The 15,882-nt window shown below is 54.4% G+C and overlaps 1 protein-coding gene across 2 annotated transcripts in view; it reads right to left on the reverse strand.

Annotated features, from left to right (window-relative positions):
- Window positions 1-14,256, reverse strand: part of ITGA3 (integrin subunit alpha 3) — a 35,656-nt gene extending 21,400 nt beyond the window's left edge. For both annotated transcript variants that reach the window (XM_004041449.5, XM_055387676.2), the window contains exons 1-4: window positions 13,586-14,256; window positions 6,033-6,160; window positions 5,630-5,709; window positions 1,930-2,179 (exon numbers count right to left, since the gene is read on the reverse strand). In XM_004041449.5, the coding sequence (XP_004041497.2) occupies window positions 1,930-2,179; window positions 5,630-5,709; window positions 6,033-6,160; window positions 13,586-13,791 (664 nt within the window). In that variant the 5' untranslated portion in view covers window positions 13,792-14,256. The remainder of the gene's footprint in view (window positions 1-1,929; window positions 2,180-5,629; window positions 5,710-6,032; window positions 6,161-13,585) is intronic.
- Between the last annotated feature and the right edge of the window lie 1,626 nt (window positions 14,257-15,882).

A 15,882-nucleotide genomic window follows, 5' to 3' on the forward strand; every position in this document is an offset into this window, starting at 1 on the left:
TGTAGAGCCATAGCTAGAACTTAATCACTCAGGCTCCTGGATATTAGATGCTAGATGGCTTTCCCCACTCTCTAGACACTGAGGTCAGACTCCACACCATTATCTCTTTCTGGTCCTGACCCCAAACTCGGGCTGCCTAGCTGGACCCTGCACCCAGGGCTACTGCTGGAGAGTATCTGTGACATTGCCAAGGTGCTACATGACCAGGGGGTGGGAGGCAGGACCAGAAGAGGGGGCAGAGGCCTCAGCCTTCGGTGAGCCCAGAGCTGTGACTATGCCTGGGGCTACCTGTTGGTCAAGAGGAGATTCAAGGCTCCTCTGCCTGCTGATTCTACAACAATAAAGGTTCAGTAAGGGAAAAGGGGTCACTATTGCTACAACCTGTGTGATGGAGGGAGGCAAAGAGATGGAGGGAGTATAAGCTGTCAGACACCCCCTGTGAGACCATGTGTAGTGTGGTCTTTTACAAGAAAATACCCTTCATCCTCTAAAATGATGGTCCTATATATATCAACATGAAAAGGTGCCCATGACTTTTGATAAGAGAAAGAGAGAAAGTAGCGATATTTATTTAAGTTTTTGAGATAAGGTCTTGCTCTGCTGCTCAGGCTGGAGGACAGTGGCACAATCGCAGCTCACTGCAGCCTCAACCTCCTGGGCCCAAGCGATCCTCCCACCTCAGCCTCCTGAGTAGCTGGGACCATAGGTGTGTGCCACCACACCTGGCTAATTTTTAAATTTTTTGTAGAGACAAGGTCTCCCTACATTGCCCAGGTTAGTCTTGAACTCCTGGGCTCAAGTGATCCTCCCACCTCAGTTTTCCAAAGTGTTGGGATTACAGGCATGAGCCACTGCACCTGGCGATAACTATTATTATAGGACATTGCCTACCGTACTATGTAGTGGTTGTACCAGGAGCATGTTTTATTTTTAGAATTAGTTTGTAAATGGTTAAACTGAAGTCAGATGGACCTGTATTCCAATCCAGGTTTCATAACTTTGTTGGCCTTGGGCAATTTACTTCTCTAAGTCTTAGTTTTTGTTTTTGTAAAATGGATATAATAATACTTGCCTCATAAGAGTATTTTAAGAATGATTAGGCCGGGCGTGGTGGCTCACGCCTGTAATCCCAGTACTTTGGGAGACCAAGGTGGGCGGATCACGAGGTCAGGAGATCGAGACCATCCTGGCTAACACGGTGAAACCCCGTCTCTACTAAAAATACAAAAAAATTAGCTGGGCGTGGTGGCGGGCACCTGTAGTCCCAGCTACTCAAGAGGCTGAGGCAGGAGAATGGTGTGAACCCTGGACGTGGAGCTTGCAGTGAGCTGAGATTGCACCACTGCACTCCAGCCTGGGTGACAGAGTGAGACTCTGTCTCAAAAAAAAAAAAAAATAAATAAATAAATAAATAAATAATAAAGACTGATTGAGGTTGGGCATGGTGGCTCATGCCCATAATCCCAGCACTTTGGGAGGCTGAGGAGGGTGGATTGCTTAAGCCCAGGAGTTCAAGACCAGCCTGAGCAACATGGTGAAACTCCATCTCTACAAAAAATACAGAAATTAGCCAGGTGTAGTGGCACATGCCTGTGGTCATAGCTACTCAAGAAGCTGAGGTTGGAGGATCACCTGAGCCTGGGGAGGTCGAGGCTGCAGTGAGCCATGAATGTGCCACTGCACTCCAGCCTGGGTGACATAGTGAGACCCTATGTCAAAAAAACAACAAAAAAGATTGATTGACATAATATGCTTAAGGCCCCTGGCACATAGTAAGTGCTTTAAAACAGTAGAAGTCATGGTGGTTGCTGATATTGGCATGAGGTCCTGTTTCTAGTGTGGATGGTCTAGGCCAGCTGTCCCCGTGGCTAACTAGGGGTGGGTGGTCTCTGCTTTTCCTTTCTTCCCCCATGGCCCCATGGTCCCCACCTTTCCAGTTGTAGGCACCGGGGGCGCCGAAGTACACAGTGTTCTGGGTGAAGCCACCGCTGGTGCCCAGCTGGCACATGCCCGTCTCCAGGTAGTCTGTGTTGCTGTTGCACATCTCGTTGTGGTAGGTCTGCCAGTCATCACTGGAGTCCAGCTCTAGGTCATTGCCTCGCACGTAGCACTTGCCCACCATGCGCCGCTGGTCTTCTGACCCCGACCACAGCACCTGGGTGTAGCGGTGGGCACAGACCTGGGGACCCCCCAAACACAGGCAGCCTTAGTCAGGCACAGGGACCTGGGTCAGCTGTCTCTTTTACCCTGTAAGCCTCTGGCTTTGCCCAACAGGAGTCAAAGGAGATCTCCTGGCTTCTCCTTCTTCTCCCAGTGATACTTAAACCTGCATCTCCTTTCCAGAATTCAGAAATCTGCTCTGAGGGTCAGGAACACTTTTTGGAAAGCTATAAAGTGTGGATCTGAGAGTGGCTTAGAGATCTCAGCAAAGGGAAAGCAGGGAAGGATCAGAGACTGTGGGGTTCAGGCTCTTGGTCTAGAAGGGGTTAGTAACAGAGAGATTAAGGAACTTGCTGCTCTGCCATCTCCAGATGACCCTGTCCTCTTAATGAAAGGACCATTATTAAAATAATAATTACAATGACGGTAATAATAATAGCAGCAGCTAACACTTCATGAGTGCTTCCTATATGCCAGGCACAATTCTGAGCTCCTCACATATTAAGTGTTAAGCCTGCTAGTGACCCTATGGTGTAGGAATGATTATTTCCCCCATTTTAGATAAACTGAGGCATGGAGAGCTCAGTAACCTGCATAAGATCTCACATCTAGAGAGAGGCAGAGAATATTCAAACCAAGGCTGTCTCCTTCCAAAATCTGAGCTCTTAAGCACATGCTGTGCTGCTTCATGGAGGGGAGAATCTATGCACAGCCTCTCTGGGTGCACTTTAGCTGCTCAGTATATATTTATTGGGCAAACTGATGGGCCAGAATAGGGTGACTTAAAACGGCCTGGAGGCAGGCAAAGTCCAGAAGTAGGCCCTGGTTCTTGTTTACTTGCTTTCTGTGGTCCCTTCTAGCTGTGAGCTCCACCAGCATGTTACCTGAGCCTGTCTTAGTCACTGCTAAGCTTCTAGGAATAGCACAGTGTTTGGTACACAGTAGGGGCTCACCAAATATCTGTTGAATGAACAGTGAGTAAATAATTGCTAAAGGATCCAGGGTGCAGAATCACTTTAAATGGGCTCCTAGACCACAGCCATCCATAACAGGGGTCTCAAAAAGGCATTTCAGTGAACTGATGCCAACCTGGAGCTTAAAACAGTGTTCAAAGGTGACAGAAATCACAGCAGTGGTGGCTTATGGGGTGGCAAATGATTAGAAGGGATTACAAGGGCACCTTCTGGAGTGATTTTAAGATATATCTTTGGTTATACAGGTACATACATTTGTAAAAATTCATTGAAGTTTAAAATCTGTACATTTCACTGTATGTAAACATTACATCAATTTTTTCCTTTTTGAGACAGGATCTGACTCTGTCACCCAGGCTGGAGTGCAGTGGCATGATCTCAGCTCACTCCAACCTTTCTCTCCGGGGTTCAAGTGATCCTCCCACCTCAGCCTCCCAGGCAGCTGGGATTACAGGCGCATACCACCATGCTGGGCTAATTTATATATTTTTTGTAGAGATGGAATTTTGCCATGTTGCCCAGGTTGATCACAAACTCCTAGGCTCAAACGATCCTCCTGCCTCATCCCAAAGGAATGAGCCACCGAGCCTGGCCACATCAAATTTTAAAATGAGAAAAAAGCCAGGCATTGTTGCTCTTGCCTATAATCCCAGCTACTTGGGAGGCCGAGGCAGGAGGATCACTTGAGCCCAGGAGTTCAAGGCTACAGTGAGCTATGATCGTGCCACTGTACTCCAGCCTGGGTGACAGAGCCAGACCTCATCTCTAAGAGAAAAAAAAGAAAGAAAGAAAGAAAAAGAAAAATGGGGCCACATAGAGTGGCTCACGCCTGAAATCCTAGCACTAGCAGTTTGGGAGGCCAAGGCAGGAGGATCACTTGAGCCCAGGAGTTTGAGACCAGCCTGGGCAACACAGTCAGACCCTGTCTCTATAAAAACTTAAAAAATTAGCTTGGGAGGCTAAGGCTGGAGGGTCGCTTGAGTCTGGGAAGTCAAGGCTGCAGTGAGCTGAGATGGCACCACTACACTCCAGCCTGGTTGAGAGATGGAGTCTTTTTTTTTTTTTTTGAGATGGAGTCTCGCTCTGTCACCCAGGCTGGAATGCAGTGGTGTGATCTTGGCTCACTGCAACCTCCACCTCCCAGGTTCAAGCGATTCTCCTGCCTCAGCCTCCCAAGTAACTGGGACAACAGACGGGCACCACTGCACCCGGCTTATTTTTTATATTTTTAGTAGAGACAGGGTTTCTCCATATTGGCCAGGCTGGTCTCGAACTCCTGACCTCATGATCCACCGGCCTTGGCCTCCCAAAGTGCTGGGATTACAGGCGTGAACCACCACACCCAGCTGGGAGTCTTCTATCTTGAAAGAAAGAAGAAAGAAGAGAAAGAAAAGAAAAGAGAGAGAGAGAGAGAGAGAGACAGCCTCATTCTCTCTTTGCCTGCTGCCATCAGCGTGAGATGGGACTTGCTCCTCCTTGCCTTCCACCATGATTGTGAGGCTTCCCCAGCCATGTGGAACTATCAAGGCAAGAGAAAAACCTGACATCAAAGCAACACATTCTAAGACTGAGTTTATGTGCCTATCTGGATACTGATAATTCATGTCTGAAGAAAGTGTAAGTATTGCATTCTCTTGGTCACAGTAACTGTTTCAGAGAGGAGTACCTGAGATAGTCAGAGCTAATGAGTTGTAGTCAGATATCTACTGGGACTATAGAACTTGAAGGTCAAAGAAGATAAAGCTGAAGCTGTCGCATTCATCTTGGCACCATGAAAAGAATGCCTATCAAAGAATGGAGGCAACATGAAGAACACAGAGTTAAGTGCTTGAGATAAATCACATCCTGGTGGCATCATATGAGCACCAGGAGCAAGGCAAGCCTTAACCAGAACTCTTCTGTGTGTGAAGCAATAAAATCAAAATCCTTTTTGGAATATAACAACAACAACAAAAAGAGACAGAGAGAGAAAAAAATGTGGGGGGAAATGTCTATCTGGGACCCAGAAATGGAGAACTCAGGGGCTGCCACTATAGAATGTGGGCAGGAGGTGACACATTTGATTAGCCCCCAGACCAGAGCTGGGTGAGCCGGGGTCAGCAGGGCTGGGCCTCTTCCGGCAGTCAGCCTCCCAGGAAGGAGCACCAGCCAGCGCTGAGCTGCCTGGGGCCCTCTCTGCCCTTTCTCCTCCTTGCAGTTCCCTCGGCTCCCTCGGCTTGTTCCCACGAAGGCTGAGCACCCAGTGTAGGCATGGGGAGGAAGTGGATGACTCAGAGAACTCAGGCCATGCGGGGGTTTGGGAGAGCACAGGATACTCACCCCCTCCCCAGGAGTGCAGAGAGCGAGGGACACACAGCCACAGGAAGGGACACGTGTGCAGGCCCCAGCACACATGCGCCGTGGACCCCCCTGCTGCCCTCTTCTTTCCTCCCAGCTCTGGAGATGAGGGGAGAGCCGGGTAGAGGTGGAGGAGCTAACACTGAGCACCCACTTACCAGAACTCTGCCTGCAGGGCCCTGGCTGGCCACAGTCACTCCAAGCCACATGTCCTCAATAATGTGATGGCCAGGGTCACCTGTGGGCACCGGAAGGATCATGAATCAGAGCACCTCCCCCATACTTCAGTGCCCAAAGCCTCCAGAGGGCAGGGGTGGGTCCCGCTTGGGCCCTCCACCCACAGGGCAGCCCTCCCAACTCCCCTACTCCAGCTCGTCATTATTCTGAGCTCTACCAATCCCATCCAGCCCCACTCTCCTCTAGGGCACCCTCTTCCCAGCTGGACAAGAAGCAACTAGAAGCTGTGTGAACAAGCCTTCTATCTCCTCCACGCCATTCTCTCTGCGGTACCCCCCTGCCAGACCTCTGACCCAGCACCCCTCCCCAGCCCCTTCCCCTCACTTTTCACTGTGATGTTCATCCGCTCACAGTCATCCTTGTGGGCAGTGAGTGGGCACAGGTACACAGCACCAGTCCGGTTGGTGTAGCCGTCGGGCACAGCGACCTCCCGGGGGGCACCAGCCAGGAGCCTGGGGATAGGGACGGAGGTGGGTCCGGGTTCAGACTCCCCAAGCCCCACTTCGAACAACTTGTTATTTATTCAACATACATTTACAGATTCTTGGTGCCAGGAGACCCCCAGCTCCTGCCCTCCAGAAGTGCCCAGTGTAGGGTAAGGCAGGCAAGGAAAAAAGACACTAGAAGGAAGTGCCCCAGGAGTGGGAAGCAGGGAGCACAGTAGCCCAGGCTCAGGGCTGAGGGGGCAGTGATGGAGGCCAGCAGAAGAGGTGACCTAATCTGAGTCTGAGGACAATCACCAGGGTTCTCCAGGTGAAGAAGGGGAGGAAGAGCACTTGGGCAAAGGCACGCATGTGCAGGGCCAGGAAGCAAGAGCCAGAAGGGTGATTCAGAGACCTGCAAGGCCCTCAGCATAGCTGGAGTCCAGGAGCCTCCGGAGAGGCACACAAAGGCAGGCTGGGAAGGTCCTTAGGGGAACCACAGAGGGATTTTAGGCAGGGGCATGACATGGCCAGATCTCAGTTTTGGAAGGAATGCTTTGGCCTTTGAGATGAAGGTAGACCAGAAGAGAGCAAGATGAGGAATCCTGGCAGAGAGTTCAAATTCTGGGGGGTCAGAGGGGAGAACTTAGGGGACTGGGTTGTCAGAACGCTGGGTTTTTCCTCCTGAAGCCATGTGGGGACTCAGATCTTGGAGACCTGGGCCCCTAAGCGACCTGGGTGATGTCCAACATCCTTCCGCAGTTACCTTAAGACAGGCACACAGGTAGGGGTTGGGATAAGTACCTGACACTTTGGACAATGTGGCCCCAGAGCAGAGTTTCCAGTGGGTGGGCAGCAGGTGGGGAGGGAAAGGGCTCTTGCCTTGCCCCCAGCCTGCCCAGAATCCATCTTTGGGGATGCCGACAGCAAGTTCCTGCAAGGATGCTTAGGACCCTGGCAACCCGTCCCATACCAGAGGGGTGGCTGTAGCAGAGAGAGGCAGGGGTTGGCCCTGAAATGCCATCTTAGAGGACAAGCCTTGGGCCATCAGAAACCCCAGGGATCTTTGTTAAAAAGATAGATTCCTCTGCCCACAACACACCATCTGGTGGAATCTGGTGCACCCCAGTTTGAGAACTCAGTTTTAGCAGACTTTCTCCCCACATCACCTCCCTGCAGCCTCTAAATGTTCTGCCAGGAGCCCCTGCTCAATCCTGATGGCCCTGGCCTTCTCGGGTGGCAGGCACCTCCCAGGTGCCCCACCATTTGGCCCCAGCAACTCTATCACTCTACAGTTCCCAGCTCAGAACTTGGGCTCTGGGCCTCCTGCCAGCCTGGAAGTGCCAAGCAACAGCCACGCCTGTAGCTTCTGCCTGGGACCTGTGAGTGTGGGCTGCAGGGAGTGGGCAGGGCAGGGCAGGGCCTGGGCATGCCAGGGCCTGGGGTATCTCCACCCACTGGGAGTCAGGAATGTACTGCCTGCGGGTGCTGGGAAGGGGGTGGGACCTTGCCTATACTTCAAGACTACAGCTCAGACCTCACCCTGGGGAAGTGTTCCTGGGAGAAGGGGTGAAGCTTCCTGGCCAGGGATGCTGGCAAGGGGCCAGGGTGGCAGCCAGGCCTGGAGAGTCACTTCTGTCTGGGCTGGGAAGGCCTCGATGAGTCCACTGCCTGACCACCCATGGACATCCGCTCTCTGGCGTGCCTGACAGATGAGAGAAGGGACCCACAGCCTGCGGGAAAGGAGCATCTCAGCCTGAGAACCCACGGACCTGGGTCTAGGGTTTGTTCTGCCTGAAGGGGCAATTTCCTTTCCTTCTCTGAGCCCTGAGTGCCCCATCTGTAAAATGGGGGCAGCCCCTCTCCTGCTGACCTCCAGGGTTGCTAGAGGAACAAATAGGTCTATTCTACAAAAAGGTGTTCTGATATGAAGCCATAGCTAATGTGAGCATTGTTGTTCTGATTTGTTGTGGCATCAGGACTGGCCTAGCATGACCCCAGCCCTCCCTCCAGGGACCCAGGAATTTCTTTTTTTCTTTCTTTTTTTTTTTTTTTTGAGACAGGGTCTTGCTCTGTCACCCAGGCTGGAGTGCAGTGGCACAACCTCGGCTCACTGCAACCTCCGCCTCCTGGGTGCAAGTGATTCTCCTGACTCAGCCTCCCAAGTAGCTGGGATCACAGGCATGTACCACCACGCCCAGCTAATTTTTGTATTTGTACTAGAGATGGGGTTTCACCATATTGGTCAGGCTGATGTCGAACTCCTGACCTCAGGTGATCCACCCACCTCGGCCTCCCAAGGTACTGGGATTACAAGCGTGAGCCACCGTGCCTGGCTGGACCCAGGAATTTCTGCCCTGGCATGTTAGGGAACCTGGAGCAGAGGGAAAAGAAGAGACTCCTTTGGTGGTTTAGAGAGATCAGGGGGGAGACATAGGAAGACTTCCATGGCTTGAGGATACCAGGTGATCACTGGGGTCGGCGTGGGAGCGCTGGCAGCTAGAGTCACTCTACAGCGGGGGCTCAGATCTGGCTGGAGGTGGAGGTTGGGAATTTTCTACAGTGACACTAAGGGGTCCGGGCCTCAGTGGGAGGCGGGGCTTTGGGCACGCCTGTAATGGAAGTGTTGCCCCCTTGTTGCTGCTGCTGCCCTGCCCATGTTGTCATACAGGAGGCAGCTGAGCAGAAGGGTCTCCATGCCCTCCCAGCCCCCTCAACTCAGCCAGGAAGGGGCTAAGGGACCCCCTCCTCTGAACTTCCTGAGGTACTGAGCAGGCAGAGCTGGGCATGCATGTCAATCAGATTGAAATACTTCCCCTTACCACCAATACCCTCCTGCCTGTTGCCTGGAACCAGCCTTATGCCTACTGATAGAGGGCAGGGCAGGGCCAGTGCCCTAATCCCAGCCCTACATCCCAGGCCCCTCCCTCCTCAGAGATTCCAGAGTGAGCCCCCCCTTTACCCCCCCAGAGTATTTTTAGCTTCCACTTGGCCCACTCAGAGGCCCTTTAAGGCCCTCTGGCTCCCAGCCCAGGATCCAATGGGTCTACAGCCAGAGGCCTGCACATGGATGGGGGAAGGCGGGTGTGCAGAGGGTGGTTCCAGCTTCCTCCAGCCACACACACCCAGGTGTGTGGGGAGGGGGTTGGAGAATCCTGAAGGTGAGAGGGACCTTACTGTATGCAAATGAAATGCAAATTAGTATACAAATGAGCAATTCTGCCAGCCACCTGCTTTTGGGTCTGGTCCAGATCACAAAATCCAAAAGCTGACCCCTTCCAGAGCAGTACTGAACCCATCCCCTCAGCTGCAGCCAGAAGGAGGGAGAGTAGGTGGAGGGATGCCTAGATGGAGCTCTTAGAGCAAGGAAGATAGGAGATGGGACTGCCCCACTCCTGGAGTCAGGCTGGACTGGGGGGAGCAGAGACCCCCAGCCCCCCAGATGGAGTGGGATGGGTGAAGTGACTACTCAAGGGCTTTCCAACAGCTGCCTCCTCACCCTCCCATTGGCTCCAGCCAAACAGCCCCTCTTGGCCTCTGCAGAGCCCCTTGAGCTCCAAGTTCTGAAAAAGCGCTTCCTTACCCCTGCCCTATCACTCCCCTTGGGGCAGTTCAAAGCTAATGGAACAGCCAAGGAGAAAGCAGAAGAATCAAAGAAGGGCGTGGCAAAGTACTCAGGAGAATTCAGGGTACCAGGTTGGCTCACCTCAAAGAGGAGAAGGCCCCTGGGGGCACTGGGGTGGGGTAATGCTCAAAGAAGCAGCCTGTAAGATTTACCTTCCCAGATTCTGTCACCTCAGGGAGGCACTTGGTGGCTCCATGGGAGGATTCCGGAGGGGGCCAAAGGATCTAGTACTCAGGCCAACATGGCAGGGCCTCACTCCTTGGGTACCTAGCCTCCTGTGTTCCCCTCCTACCCCCGGCCAGGAGGCAGGTGGGGAGGGTGCCTGTTCCACCTCTGAGCCCCAGAGAAGGGGTGGGGGCAGCTCTGGGATGCCTGGATCCCAGCTCTATGCCAGCCTTGCTGCCCGAATTAGCCATCTCCCCAGAGGCTGGTCCTGTCGTAGCTGAAACTGCAGCCCTCCCCATCCTTCCTGACTCTTCCCTTGCTGCCCACCCAGCCCCCTCTCCCCACTGGTGACTCAGCCCTAGAACCAGAGCAACAAGCTGGAGGGAGAGAGAGAATGAGAAAGGACAGGAAAAAGAGCCCTGGCTAAGCCTCAGATAAAAAAAGAACAAGGCCATTTTTCTCAGTTCTGCTCCCTTTCCTTGGCTCTTCAGTATTTTTCCTATATTTGACCCCCGAGGGCATTCTAAGTGTCATCTAACCTCAATTCCTCTTACTGCAAAGGGGATCCTCTTCATTCTTTGTTTACTTCTGACCAAGCCCCCTTCGCTGCTGCTTTTTCTACACGATCAGGCTTCCCCTACTCCTGCCCAACTGAAAGCCTCTTGGCCTAGACTGGTCACTGCGTAGAGCCAGAGGAAAAAGATACTACACGAGCAGGCCTTCTGCCTCCAGCCACAGCTGCTGTGCCCATTTCTGCTGGCACGAGCCTTGAAGGCTGCCAGGCACCCACTTTGCCCAGGGAAACATGATGTTAGGAGAGCATGGCAGGTGAGCCTGGCTCCTGCGTACCTCAGGCATGACCTCATTTCTAGGAGCCACCCTGCCCTGGGCTTCCCAGATACCCTCATTTCCAAGCAAAAGTGAAAGAGAGAGAAGGACCGGCAGTATCCCCATAGGCCCACAGGGTCAGGCCAGACCAGAATGCCTGGATTCCCAGGAGGGAATGTCAGTGCAGGTGCTGGAGCAGAGAGGGTGTCAGTAACCACCTCCCAGAAAACAGTCCCTGTCCCTCCAAGGAACCCCTCATGCATCTTGCCGAGAAGCCCAGAGCACTTTGGTCCTCTGCCTGCTCCTTACCCCTCATTTCCACAGACTAGGAGACTGGGCCCTGGGTTAGGGCTAGCCCCCTATGTTGTGGGTCAGGAACCCCAGTCCAGAGATGAAGGTGATGGGGCAGCAAAGAGGGTCCCACCCCTGGGTTTCTAACCATTTCTGAGGCCTTATGAGTGGAGAACAAGAAAGCTGTGCTCTCCCCTCCTCCCACCCCCAGGGCAGTGGACAAATACTACGATTTTGGGTACACTTTCAGGGAGTCCCTGCATCTCTTGAAAACCTTCTACGAACCCCAGTTTAAGAGCCTGTCCAAGACCACGAACCATCCCACTTTTCCAAAGAGACTTTCAGGCTAACAGAATATGAGGCTGCAGCTCGTCTTACTAGTTAGTTCCTCTGAGTTGTGCACTCAGGCAGCTGTTTGCATCTGGCTACACAGCTGGCTGCAGCTAAGCCCAGCTGGCTCTCCCAAATGGCCGAGGGGTCGAATTTAGTGAGATGAAGAGAAGGGCCAAGACACAGAACCACCCTTAGGAAAGACTGAGGATACTCAAGGGAGAGAACTGCCCCTCAGAGGTTCATTAGCTTTAGAACCTTCTGGGCTCTTGGCAGGCTGAATGCCAGCTCCAGCTTCCCAGAGAGAAAAGTAGAACCCCTTTGCTCAGCCACCCTGGGCGGGGCCCATGGGTAATGAGGATGCATCCAGGTTCTGGCCTCAGCGCAAGAGCCTTCAGGTGCTCCTTGGAGAAAGGCACATGTGCAGAGGATTTTACGCACTTTATCTCCTTACAGCCCCACTAACATCCCAGCAGAAGGCATGCTGTTCCCCTCCCTCCAACATGTGCGGAAGTTCAGGTTCAGGTATTGGTAACAGATTTGAGACAGGACACTGGCCATGGGACCTCCAAGCCTCTTCTCCCTCTACCATATCAAGTTGCTTCTCACAGGCCAACAGCAGTGGGAAAGAGCACTAGATCCAGGTCCAACCCCTTTTGGGGGAAACCTGGCCCAGGGAGGGGAAATATCTTGCTCAAGGTCACCAGGCAAAAGGGAGAGGGATTGCGGAATCATTATTGACTCTTTCTTTCCAGTCTGATCTCTTTACCTATGTTATCTTATATCATGCAGATTTGGCATTGAAAGTCTGAAAATCTTTTTCTCAGTTAGGGCAGAAAGAGCTGATGTAGAAACTTGTGCTCATGGTGGCTCAGGATCTCCAAAAGATAGAGGGTTGGCTAAGGCCAGGTGGCAGCTGCTGGGGCCAGGCTGGGAAGGGTGTGGTAGCCCTAGCCTCTGCAAGAGCAAGATGGAGTTGAGGTTAAGTCCAGGTAGGTAGGCTGGGTCAGGAGGGCAGAACCAAGGCGGGGGCAGAGTTTGGACTTTGGACATTCTAAACTTCCTCAAGCTCTGCAGGCCCCAGCCAGAGCAGGGAGAGATTCCAGTGTACCCTGGATGTGACCACGTCTTCTTGTTCAGTGGGGTCAGAGGCCAGGTGGGGGCAGAGGCTAGGTGGGGGCAGATGCCTGGCAGATCGCCCAGCCCAAAGTGGTGGATGGTACCTGCTTAACCTGTCCTAAACACCGTCCCTCTTTGGACAGCTTCACCTCCCCCAACCGCCAACCTCTGCGCGCTCTGAGGCCACGGCAGAGAGACCTCTGAAGCCTGGACATGCTCCTGGGCATGAGGGCGTCTGGTGGAGTGAGGGGGACCCAGGCGGCTGGGTGCAACCTCCTCCTCCTTCCTCCCCTGTGCACATCTCTTCCCCTCCTCCTTGCAGCTGTTGGGGAAGGAGAACAGAAGAAAGAGAAAAACACTGTTTCCCTCTTCAAACCAAAACAAACACACTCAGGGTTGAAGATCCAACACGAATCTGTGGAATGCAGGGAAGATGTCTGCGGGAAGAGTGCCACTGCCTGGGGATGGGCAGGAGGAGACCCAGCCAGAGTTGGGACAAGTCCTCCTCTCTCTCTCACCGCCCCTATCCTCAAGGCGTCAGAGGGAGCGTATGGACAGCTCCAAACGCCCAGACTCACCCATCACCTCACCCTCCATCCGCCAAGCCAGCAGTTGAGAAGGCCATCCAGTCTGGCTCTGCAGAGGGTGTGGCTGGCGTGGCCGCAGACTACCAGCGAGGTGCTTAAATGTATATGCTCATTTTTCCCCCAAGCATAGGGGAAGGGGGGAGTCCGCTGGGTGTTTATCTTGCAGTTTACCCCAGCTCCCAGCCCTGGAGAGAACAGGCTAGTGCTGGGTACTCGGTTCACAGAATGGGAGAGGACTCAGCCACCGGGACCCCACTTCCGCTCTCATGAGAGATCTAAAGGGCGGAGGGGTGGCGTCCAGACAGGTTCTGGCCCCGTCAGCACTTGCCAATGATTACTGCCCGACCCCACACCCAATCCTCCACTTCCCGCCAACCCCCAGCAGCCAGAGGGCCGCCCCTTAATCCTGGCTCCCAAGGGCCAGCTGCCCTGGGCTCCGACTTCGCTCCGGACCCGCATCCCGCGCTCGCACACTCTCGCTCCCACCCCACACCCTCCAGCTTCACTTACAGGTAGCGCTGCTGCCGCTCTGTTTGCCGATGGAGGGCGACCGAGTAGCCGAAGAGGCTGCCCGGGTTCCCGGCCTCCTTCACTACCAGGAATCGGGTATCCAGGTTGAAGGCGGAGACGACGCAGCCGCCGGCCGCCACCATCAAGGCGAGCGCACAGAGCATCAGGCGTGGGGCGCGGGGCGCGCGGCTGGGGCCGGGGCCCATGGCTGCGAGCGGAAGCGGGGTCCCGGCGAGAGCGCGTGAGGGCGCGGAGCTGGGCGTGAGGACCTGTTCACCTGCTCCCCGCGCCGCCGGAGGACACTGGAACCCGCCGGCCGCTGCGCTCCGTAGCGCTTATCGGTTTCGTGCCCCCAGCCCCAGCCAGTTTCACAGCTGCGCTCTCGGATCCCCTCCTCAGATCCGTGGGTCTATCTTCCTGCCTCCCCAGCGGCCGGGTCGCCGCCGTCCCTGCCCCGGGCAACCGGCCCCCAGCTTGTCCCGGCCGCGCCCCCTTCGCCGCGCTGTCGCCTTCGATCCCGGCTTCGCGGCGGATCTGGCAAGCGCACCGGTCGACCGCAAGGAGGACAGGAGGGAGGGGTCCCCCGGCGCGCGCCCCGCCTCCCCACGCCCAGTCCCGCACCTCCCCACCTTGCGCGCCCAGCCCGGGCTGCGCTTTCCTTCCGGGGAAAGAGAAAAAGGTCCCGGCTCCGCTGCCGCCTCTTAAAGGGGCAGCACCGCCCCTCCCTCCTCATCCTCCCTACCCCAGCTCCGCCTTCTCCCCCAAACACCTGTCGGCAACCCCCAAAGGCTTAGATTTCCCCTCCCCGCCCCTCGCTTCTCCGAGAAAGCGTCGCCTCGGGAGCAAGATGGATGTGACGGGCGGGGCCGGGGGTGGGATTTGTCTGGCCGCTTTCCTGCGGCTGCTGCTGCTGCTGAAAAGGCCAGCCCGGCTGGAGAGACCTGGCATTGGCGCATCTGGGGACCGACGTCCGCGCGCGGCTGGCTGGAATGCTGGACTCGCCTCCGCAGCGCTGTGAGTCCCCAAGAGGTGGCTGGCGGTCTCTGGGAGTTCTTCCTCGCACCCAGGCCCCTCGCTGTCTTTGCCGAGATTTATTTCTCCTATCCACTCACCCTGATCCGAGCTGAGATTGGCTCCTCAGCAAAGACAGACATATTTAGCAGTGGTAACAACAAAATGTCGCTAATTATAATTACCAAAAAGCATTTTCCCCCTAAGTGCTGCGACTTCTGGTATCAAAGGATAAGACTGTCAATGTAGAAATGAGTCCGTCCTTCATAGAACGCACTGCGTAGCCGGGAAGCTGAGCCTAGACCGTATCCATTTCTCGTCCACTCCTGCCTTCAGGGCCCAGCCCAGCAGAATCCCAGAGGTTCCCTCTTCCCACCCAAGCTCCAACAGAGTGTTTGGAGACTGGGCTCGGACGGACGTCAGCCCCCATCAGGTGTTTGGTGGGTAGGGCCAGGTGGCAGTAGGTGGGCGGAGACTAAAGGTCTCCTCCACCAAGGAATCAAATCGAAAGGGAACTTCAAGAGGTTACTCTGGCCAGGCGCAGTGGTTCACGCCTGTAATCCCAGCACTTTGGGAACCCGGGGAGGGCGGATCACGAAGTCAGGAGTTCGAGACCAGCCTGGCCAATGTGGGGAAACCCTGTCTCTACTAAAAAAAATACAAAAATTAGCCGGTCGTGGTGGCGGGCGCCTGTAGTTCCAGCTATTTGGAAGGCTGGGGCAGGAGAATCGCTTGAACCCGGGAGGTGCAGGTTGCAGTGAGCCGAGGTCGCGCCACTGCACTCCAGCCTGGGTGACAGAGTGAGACGTCGTCTCAAAAAAAAAAAAAGAGGTTACTATGTACTTTCTTGGATCTAACTCACATTTCTCTTATTGCAGCTCAGAGACCCATTTTCCCCGGAACATTGTTTTTTTGTTTTTATTTTTTTGTTTTGTTTTTGAGACGACAGAGTCTCGCTCTGTCTCCCAGGCTGGAGTGCAGTGGCGCGATCTCTGCTCACTGCAACCTCTGCCTCCGGAGTTCAAACGATTCTCCTGCCTCAGCCTCCTAAGTAGCTGGGATTACAGGCGCCCACCACCATGCCCAGCTAATTTTTGTATTTTTAGTAGAGACGGGGTTTCACCGTGTTGGTCAGGCTGGTCTCGAACTCCTGACCTCGTGATCCACCCCCCCCCCCAACCCCTGCCTCCCAAAGTGCTGGGATTACAGGCGTGAGCCACCCTGCCTGGCCTCCCCGAGCATTCTTTTCTCCATCTATTCTTAAAATAATAAGAACAAAACACCAT

Source organism: Gorilla gorilla, chromosome 4 (assembly GCF_029281585.2).
Source record: "Gorilla gorilla gorilla isolate KB3781 chromosome 4, NHGRI_mGorGor1-v2.1_pri, whole genome shotgun sequence".
Classification (NCBI taxonomy): Eukaryota; Metazoa; Chordata; class Mammalia; order Primates; family Hominidae; genus Gorilla; species Gorilla gorilla.